This window comes from Coregonus clupeaformis, unplaced genomic scaffold (genome assembly GCF_020615455.1).
Source record: "Coregonus clupeaformis isolate EN_2021a unplaced genomic scaffold, ASM2061545v1 scaf1214, whole genome shotgun sequence".
NCBI classification, from domain to species: domain Eukaryota; kingdom Metazoa; phylum Chordata; class Actinopteri; order Salmoniformes; family Salmonidae; genus Coregonus; species Coregonus clupeaformis.
Window position 1 is genome coordinate 18,994 of NW_025534668.1, and position 9,859 is coordinate 28,852.

Consider the following 9,859-nt stretch of genomic DNA (forward strand, 5'->3'; position numbering starts at 1 on the left):
ACCATTATAGTTTTAACCATGTTGAGGCGATACAGTGTTGGTTTACATTTACATTGTTTCTAAACATTGGAGTAGAAAAAGCTTCCTTTAGGTTCTGATGGGGTAAGACAGTTGAACTAAGCTCATGAGGCATGTGTTATATTCTTCAAGAATCAATGGCTATATATCAATAATTTAAAAGTCCAAATATGGATGTAGCAACTGCAGATTTCCCGTTTAACACCACACATCAGTTCAACAACTGCAGAGGTTGTGCCTCTGTTTTTAAGACAGTACTTACTAGTGTTAATCAGGGCCCGGTTTCCCAAAAGCATCTTACTGCTAAGTTCATCATTAGAACCATTGGATGCCTTAAGATGCCTTTGGGAAACCGGAACCAGATATCCAGTTTCCTCCTCTTCTTCCTCCTCCTTTTTCGATGTGACAGTCATCTCCTCCTCCTCCTCTTTCACTCCAAAAACGGGAGCCTCCTCTTCTTTCACTGTAACATCCTCCTCTTCTTTCACCCTGAACGCGTCTTCCTCTTCTTTTACTGTAACATCCTCCTCCTCTTTCACTCTGAACGCGTCTTCCTCTTCTTTCACTGTAACATCCTCCTCCTCTTTCACTCTGAACGCGTCTTCCTCTTCTTTCACTGTAACATCATCCTCCTCTTTCACTCTGAACGCGTCTTCCTCTTCTTTCACTGTAACATCCTCCTCCTCTTTCACTCTGAACGCGTCTTCCTCTTCTTTCACTGTAACATCCTCTTCCTCTTTCACTCTGAACCCGTCTTCCTCTTCTTTCACTGTAACGTCTTTCTCTTCTTCTTTCACGGTAACAGCTTCACCCTCTACTTGTTTTTGTATTGTAACATCCTCCTCTTCCTCCTCCTCTTTCACTAGAGCTTCTTTCTCCGTCCAGCAGACCTCCTCTTCTTTAGCAGGAGGAGAGTAGCTTAGTGACCTCATGGTCGGGGATGTTAGCTAGCTAGGCTAGTGCTAACTTAACCAGCCAGCTAGCTGACCAATAACAACAACACCGTAAATATGAAATTAAATGGGATAACTAACTAGACGACAGAAGTGGGTTTAAAACACAGTGGGCTAATATACACGAAAGCGTCTAAAGAGCTTTATTGGTTGGGCTATTTTGTCTAGCAAGCTACCGAGGTGTCTGACTAACTGTTGCTGCTGTTGAAAGAAGCGTCCCGTCCACTAGATTATACGTCACACTAGCAGCATAGCCTTAAAGTCCCACATCGCCATCTGCTGACTGGAGTGGGTAACGAAGTTGAGTAAAATGTCACAGTAAAATATTATGATGACTATAGCATTGGTTGTCACCTTCAATTATTGCACATTTCCGGATGTTTCACATTTATACATCAGGTGAAATATCTGGCTCATTGTTCTATCTGTGGTGTGGTTGTGTTATCAGGTGGTGGGCAGAAGCTGAAAAGAGTGAAGTTAATCGAGGAGGAGCAGATTTGTTTGTATATGACAGTAACATATTGTTATGATGACTATAACATTTGTTGGCACCTTAAATTCTTGCACATTTTCGCATAAAAATTATATTTCAACACTCTGTCTGCTCAGGTAACATTGATGAACTCCTAAACATGGAACCAATCAGAGGTCCCGTACATATCCCTGGTGATCAAGGCAGCCAATGGCCTGCTTCTATCTACGATGTAACTACAGCCTCTTGTGAAAACTGCTGTCTGATGGAGAGAAACAGATATATCTAGCTCCCGAAGACTGAAATAAGATAAATATGTTTTCGAGTGTACTTGAAATATTCAGCATGCAATACGAATAGTCTTGATAGTATGAAGAGGTAACTCCATGGACCTTTTATCAAATGTATTGAAAGCTAGTCAATGTTACAGTTTGAATAGCCTAGCCAGCTACTGTAAATGTCAATGTGTGTTTCATTATCTAGTGCTCTCTCTGTCAGTTAATTGACATTTTCATTCATGTTTTAGTGTAAAAATATTTCTAATTTCAAGTAACTAGCTGCAGGCTTAAATAAACATTCCAATCATATACTTTGCACAGAAACCCAAATAAAAGCATGTATATAGAAAGAAGTGTGTGTGTCATGTCTGCTAGAATGGAGGCTTAGAAACGACAGCAGCATATTAACCAGTACATATAGCATAGCCTACACATATAGCATACCTTGCAGTACAATCTACTCTAAAAACAGTTGTACAATGTGCTGTGCAATAAGATACCCAGAGTTTGATTTCTAATCCAGATGAGTTCTCAAATAGCAGCTGACCAATACCATGGTGGGCATCATGTTGGATGCATTGGAATATAAGGTCTGGAGACTGATAAAGAGCCTGTAGGATTATAGAAAAAACTGTTGGGAAATGAATGTTTGAATTTCAAATACTAAATGTTCAGTGAATGTGAGTATATTTAGGTGGTTTTCATGATTCACTTTCCTACTAACCTTCTAAAAGTCGACGGTGCCAAAATCTTGCCGATCCATTCATTATTCTACTAACTATGAACAAGACATGTTTTCCATAATGTCGTTTCATACATATACATTTGAACAAAGAACACCATCACAAAAACTGTTTCACCATTTATTTAACGATTAAAGAGCAGCCAGTTTCTGCTCTGCTTGCTTTTACAACTCAGAAAAATAACGCAACAAACTGACAGCAGCTGCCTCTGTTTAACTCTCCCGTGCAGTCCTAAATCCAGCCATCTGAAAACTCCAAACAGCTCTCAGGCGGCCGCATGGTCCTAAAGCACACCGTTGGCGCAATTTCAGTATGTGGGAGGGGGCGCAATTTCAGTATGTGGGAGGGGGGGGCGCAATTTCAGTATGTGGGAAGAACACCCCCTTCAAAATAGCACTTTTAGGTGCCTTTCCGAGAGCACCGTTTATTTTTCAACTGGAAGCAATGAATCCATGACAACACAATCATAAACAACAGAGTAGGTTGATAAGTCCTTAGTTTATGAGTTATACTCAGGTAAAACAATTTGGCTAATCTATACTTCCATAATTCCAAATCCTATTCTTGAAGACTGGAAATCCGACAGACAGTTTTTTCTGTAGGCCTAAAGATATAACCTAATCGTATTATTATCTATAGTAGAAAGCAATGGGTTAGAAGAAGCCTACATGGTGGTCCTCTGTAGCTCAGCTGGTAGAGCACGGCGCTTGTAACGCCAAGGTAGTGGGTTCGATCCCCGGGACCACCCATACACAAAAAAAAATTATGCACGCATGACTGTAAGTCGCTTTGGATAAAAGCGTCTGCTAAATGGCATATTATTATATTTATTATTATACATAACAAACTCATAAAGTTAAATGCAACATCTAATATGGCCAGCTATGTAAACTCTAACATTGATTTATCCTGCAATAGATGTTCAATTGGTAATATTAAATGTATCTTCTTCTAATGCCTCTTAAGCAGGTTGACGTTTATTGTGATGAGTTGGGGCGGCACACATTTGGCCCAGCGTCGCCAGGGTAGGGGAGGGAATGGCCGGTAGGGATGTAGCTCAGTTGGTAGTGCATGGCATTTGCAACGCCAGGGTTGTGGGTTCGATTCCAGTGTAAAAAATATTTAAATGTATGCACTCACTAACTGTAAGTCGCTTTGGATAAGAGCGTCTGCTAAATGACTAAAATGTAAATGTAAAATGAGTCTTGTCCTGGAAGAAGAACTGAGGGATTTCCGCTACATGGGCCTGCAGCAGTCAAAACATTGCTATATTGTAAAAAAATAATGAAAACAAAAATTCAAGGTTGGGGTTAGGCATTATGGTTAGCATAGCATAGCATTATGGTTAGCATAGCATAATGGTTAAATAGCATTATGGTTAGAATAGCATAGCATTATGGTTAGCATAGCATTATGGTTAGCATAGCATAGCATTATGGTTAGCAGTGTGGTTAAGGTTGGGGTCTAGCATTATGGTTAGCATAGCATAGCATTATGGTTAGCATAGCATTATGGTTAGCATAGCATTATGGTTAGCATAGCATAGCATTATGGTTAGCAGTGTGGTTAAGGTTGGGGTTTAGCATTATGGTTAGCATAGCATAGCATTATGGTTAGCAGTGTGGTTAAAGTTAGGTTTAAAATCAGATTTTATGAGCACTAACCTATGCTCTTAAGGGGAAAGTAATCTAAAAGCAACTGAAAGTAATGAGATTACGTTACTGAGTTTGGGGAATCTAACAGTTACGTTACTGATGACACTTTTGGACAGGTAACTGTAAAGACTCCATTTAAAAAGTAACCAGTATATAGGTCTCTCCATGGGTGGGAGATGGATATTTAAGCTGATCAACACTCTCTTTATATGACTGACTGGTTGACTGATTGATCCATTCATCCTTCCATCCCTCCTCAGCCAGAGAGGTCAGAGGTCACCCATGGTTTAGATGGTAAATATTTATGTCCCCTTAGCGGTTCATCACGTGAGCAAAAGGGAACATGTTCCATCATCTATGTTAATTTACAGTACATTAGAGCAAATTGTTTTGCAATTTGTTCAAATCAAGCTTTATTTATACATTTCATTTGTTTATTTATCCCATTTTTTATATTGCGTTTATAGGCTGCAAGTACGTTAAATTTAGTTGTTTTCAAGTCGTTGAAAAAACGACCTGAAAAATACATCCTTTCAACTTTCACTTTCAACCAAAACGTAGATTGGACATCGGGCATAGTCTTATTTTCAATGTATTTTCAATGACATTTTGCTAGGTTGGATAGCACAATATCAAAACACAGTTTTAATGTGTCCAAATCAATAACCAATATGCAAAAACAGTTTGTGATACAGTTGAAGTCGGACGTTTACATACACCTTAGCCAAATACATTTTACTCAGTTTTTCACAATTCCTGACATTTAATCGTAGTAAAAATTCCCTGTCTTAGGTCAGTTAGGATCACCACTTTATTTTAATAATATGAAATATCAGAATAATAGTAGAGAGAATTCTTTATTTCAGCTTTTCTTTCTTTCATCACATTCCCAGTGGGTCAGAAGTTCATTAGTATTTGGTTGCATTGCCTTTAAATTGTTTAACTTGGGTCAAACGTTTTGGGTAGCCTTCCACAAGCTTCCCACAATAAGTTGGGTGAATTTTGGCCCATTCCTCCTGACAGAGCAGGTGTAACTGAGTCAGGTTTGTAGGCCTCCTTGCTCGCACACGCTTTTTCAGTTCTGGCCACACATTTTCTATAGGATTGAGGTCAGGGCTTTGTGATGGCCACTCCAATACCTTGACTTTGTTGTCCTTAAGCCATTTTGCCACAACTTTGGAAGTATGCTTGGGGTCATTGTCCATTTGGAAGACCCATTTGCACCAAGCTTTAACTTCCTGACTGATGTCTTGAGATGTTGCTTCAACATATCCACATACTTTTCCTTCCTCATGATGCCATCTATTTTGTGAAGTGCACCAGTCCCTCCTCCAGCAAAGCACCCCCACAGCATGATGCTGCCAACCCCGTGCTTCACGGTTGGGATGGTGTTCTTCGGCTTGCAAGCAACCCCCTTTTCCTACAAACATAACGATGGTCATTATGGCCAAACAGTTCTATTTTTGTTTCATCAACAATCTTTGTCCCCATGTGCAGTTGCAAATCGTAGTCTGGCATTTTTATGGCGGTTTTGGAGCAGTGGCTTCTTCCTTGCTGAGCGGCCTTGCAGGTTATGTCGATGTTGGTCTCGTTTTATTGTGGATATAGATACTTTTGTACCTGTTTCCTCCAGCAACTTCACAAGGTCCTTTGCTGTTGTTCTGGGATTGATTTGCACTTTTCGCACCAAAGTACGTTAATCTCTAGGAGACAGAACGCGTCTCCTTCCTGAGCAGTATGACGGCTGCGTGGTCCCATGGTGTGAACAAAGAACACCATCACAAATAGTGTTTCACCATTTATTGAGTAGGGAGACAAATACCAAAGGTGTCTCAGGCAGTATGTGAAGTATCTAAATATAGTGCAACCTACCAATCAATGTGTATCAAGTGCTATGGAGGGCACAATCTTACAATGTTGCAGTCCAGAAATGAGAGCTTTACCCTCTATGCCAAAGTCTGGGCATCTGATGGAGGCTGTAGAACTGTCAAACATATGCTTCAGTATTCCCCCTTCTCTCTAGGAGCATTTGTGTGCCCAGTCCCCAAAGGTGTATGGAAAAGATGCCACCCTGGTCACCAATGTAGCTGACCGATGTAGAGAGACAAGTGCCTTAGCAGAATGCAATCTAAAGCTTGTGTGGTCCAGAGATGAGAACATTACCATCCATGGTAAAAGCCTGGGCTACTGACGGGGACAATAGAATTCTCCCCATTGCATGTCGTTACACTAGCTAATAGCTCAGCACCGGGAATAAACACTACTTTAGTTTTTTTCTGTTAAGTTAAACAGCAGTTACCTTGCCAGCTACATCAATCAACTAAAGAGTAGCCAGTTTCTGTTCTGCTTGCTTTTACAACTCGGAAAAAGAGCAACACACAGACTCCTCTGTTCAACTCTCCCGTGCCGCCTGCTATGTTGTGTCCAGCCAGCCTTCCAGAAGCTTTCCCTTTCACAAAGTCTACCCGACGTCCGCAAGGTCCTAAAGCATCATGCATAGGGGAAAGATATTGTCTCCAGTGAAAGTTCGGCCCTGCAAATATCCCTTTTCAGTAGTGCTCAAAGCATGCCTTTGCGAGAGCAGCATTTCTTTTTCAACTAGAAGCAATGAGCCGAATCAGTCCTCCATGACAACAAAATCATAAACAACAGAGTAGGTTAATAAGTCCTTAGTTTATTAGTTACAGTGCATTCGGAAAAGTATTCAGACCCCTTAACTTTTCCACATTTTGTTACATTTCAGCCTTATTCCAAAATGGATTAAATAAAAGGAGTACATTGTTCCCCCCCTCATCAATCTACACACAATACCCCATAATGACAAAGCAAAAACAGGTTTTTAGAAATGTTAGAAAATGTATAAAATACAAAATAAAAAAAATACACCAAGCCATGAGGTTGAAGGAATTGTCCGTAGAGCTCCGACACAGAATTGTGTCGAGGCACAGATCTGGGGAAGGGTACCAAAAAATGTCTGCAGCATTGAAGGTCCCCAAGAACACAGTGGCCTCCATCATTCTTAAATGGAAGAAGTTTGGAACCACCAAGACGCTTCCTAGAGATGGCCGCCCAGCCAAACTGAGCAATCGGGGGAGAAGGGCCTTGGTCAGGGAGGTGACCAAGACTCTATGGCCTGAATGCCAAGGCTGCAAGAAAAATACATATGTTCAACTTTCCTTTCAACCAAATGCAGATTGGATGTCGGGTATAGTCTTCTTTTCAATCAACAACATTTTGCTAGGTGGGGTAGCCCAATTTCAAAAATCAGTTTTCTTGTGTTCAATAATGATATTACTTGTATTTTTTAAACAAGCATCTTAAAACAACAATGTTGTTTTGTGGCAATAAATCACTGATATCGATTAAATTCGTTGTACGTGCAGTTGAAACTAACTAAAAGTCAGCATGGAAATGGGAGATATCTTTTACCTCACTGGTTGGAGGACAACTTGCAGAATACAGTCAGCTACATTTTAAGTGATGCATTTAAATTCAGGGTCCCCAAAACAAAGACAAATTCAATACTTATTTGTCATCACTCATCGATATCACGTTGAAATCAATTGGGGAGGGGGAGATGAGGTTGCTGGTCCTGTTAAAACTAACAGCTCAAAAAACCACACGGGAATCTGGGAATAATGTGTAGAGGAACATTTGTAGAAAACATCTAGCTACACTTTGAAGTGTTGCATACATTCTAAATCGTGACATTATTCATTAAAATATTCCTTCTACATTCTTAAAACATTCTACATTGTGACATTATTTCATTGATATCATGAAACACCTCCTTCATGTATGAATTGTCTGATGTTTGATCAGAGATCTTTTATCAGAGTATCTCTTGTCACATTGATCACAGCTATGAGGTTTCTCTCCTGTGTGTGTTCTCTGGTGTGATTTTAAACTCCCTGATGAAACAAAACTCTTTCCACAGTCAAAGCAGTGGAAAGGTTTCTCTCCAGTGTGTGTTCTCTGGTGTATAGTACAACAGCTAGATGCAACAAAACGCTTCCCACATTGATTACAGCTATAAGGTTTCTCTCCTGTGTGTGTTCTCTGGTGTGTTTTCAGGGTTCCAGATGTAACAAAACTATTCCCACATTGATTACAGCTAAAAGGTTTCTCTCCTGTGTGTGTTCTCTGGTGTATAGTCAGCTTGTTAGATGCAACAAAACGCTTCCCACATTGATTACAGCTAAAAGGTTTCTCTCCTGTGTGTGTTCTCTGGTGTATAGTCAGCTGGCTAGATGCAACAAAACGCTTCCCACATTGATTACAGCTATAAGGTTTCTCTCCTGTGTGTGTTCTCTGGTGTATAGTCAGCTGGCTAGATGCAACAAAACGCTTCCCACATTGATCACAGCTATGGAGTTTCTCTCCTGTATGGATCCTCTGATGTACTATCAGGCTGCTTGAGTGACTAAAACTCTTCTCACATTGATAACAGTTGTAAAATGTCTCTCCTGTGTGTGTTATGTGGTGTGATTTTAACTGTCCTGATGAACAAAAACTCTTCCCACAGTCAGAGCAGTGGTAAGATTTCTCTCCTGTGTGTGTTCTCTGGTGTATAGTCAGCTGGTTAGATGTAGTAAAACTCTTCCCACATTGATCACAGCTATAAGTTTTCTCTCCAGTGTGAATTCTCTGGTGTACTTTTAGTGAATCTGAGCTTGAGTAACTCTTCCCACAGTCAGAGCAGTGGTGAGATTTCTTCCCCGTGGGTTTCCGCTGATGTTTCTTGAGATGTTCTGATGTGGAAAGACTCTTCTCTGCCTCGTCAGCTTCATGATGTTGTTGAGGCTCCCCAGAGGATCCACAATAGTCACGTCTCTCTCCTGTGTGAACAACAAAGTCAGACAGATGGTTAATGTCCCACAACAGCAGAAATCCACTGTTTATTTGAGCTAAAAGGTGATGTCCATGATGTTGTACAACAATTTACGTCTGTAATTCATGTTTATATGCTTTTACAAACTTATTTGACAATTGTCTTAATAAGACATCAAGTGAGCAACAACAGCCATATTCTGTCTTATTTTTTCACTAGTATAGTGAATGATTCTAGGCTAGAAATTAGTTATTAAAGTTTCTGAAACCCTAAGCACTTTGCCAGACGACTTTTGATCACCAATATAGGCCCATTTCTGTGATTGCAAGAATTGCAGCATTAAGATCTGTGTCGGTATTCACAATTTCACCACCGTGGGGTAAACTCAAGGAGTTCTCAGAGGCTGCCAGCAAAAATAGCCTCCATTTACAGAGTGCATTTCACACTACTTTTGGATTATAATTGTAAGGCTCGTTTGAACGTCCTGTTTAATATAATGTTTGTGTCATCGTCTCAAATCAACTGCTTTATACCTTAAAAAACATTTAAACTTCAACCAGTAAAATGCTCTTTGGCTAGCTTTGCTACCAGCCTGTTAATGAGCGTTAGCATTCAAGCTTCAAGTGCTGCATCCAAAATACATATTTTGCAATTATCACAACCAAATATGTGACCCACCGTCCCTTTTCAGTCTCATGTAGTTACATATATTTAGAAAAGGACTACTTTCACCAAATTGCCAAAATGGATTCTCTGAACATTATCTCACCAGGTTACCTGATTAGGCAAACCATTAACATTATTACATTGTCTACTGTTGTATAGCTACAGTACTGCTCTTTGTTAGGGTTAGATCATCAGATCCTTCTACTGTTGTATAGCTACAGTACTGCTCTTTGTTAGGGTTAG

The 9,859-nt window shown here is 40.1% G+C and overlaps 1 protein-coding gene across 1 annotated transcript; it reads right to left on the reverse strand.

Moving 5' to 3' along the window:
• Nucleotides 1-7,713: 7,713 nt before the first annotated feature.
• LOC121562667 (gastrula zinc finger protein XlCGF17.1-like) lies at nt 7,714-9,077 on the reverse strand. Its single transcript, XM_045217745.1, has 2 exons — nt 9,065-9,077; nt 7,714-8,951 (listed from the first exon to the last, which is right to left on the reverse strand). Exons 1-2 carry the CDS (start codon nt 9,075-9,077, stop codon nt 7,912-7,914), a joined length of 1,053 nt encoding a protein of 350 aa, XP_045073680.1. The 3' UTR covers nt 7,714-7,911.
• Nucleotides 9,078-9,859: the final 782 nt, after the last annotated feature.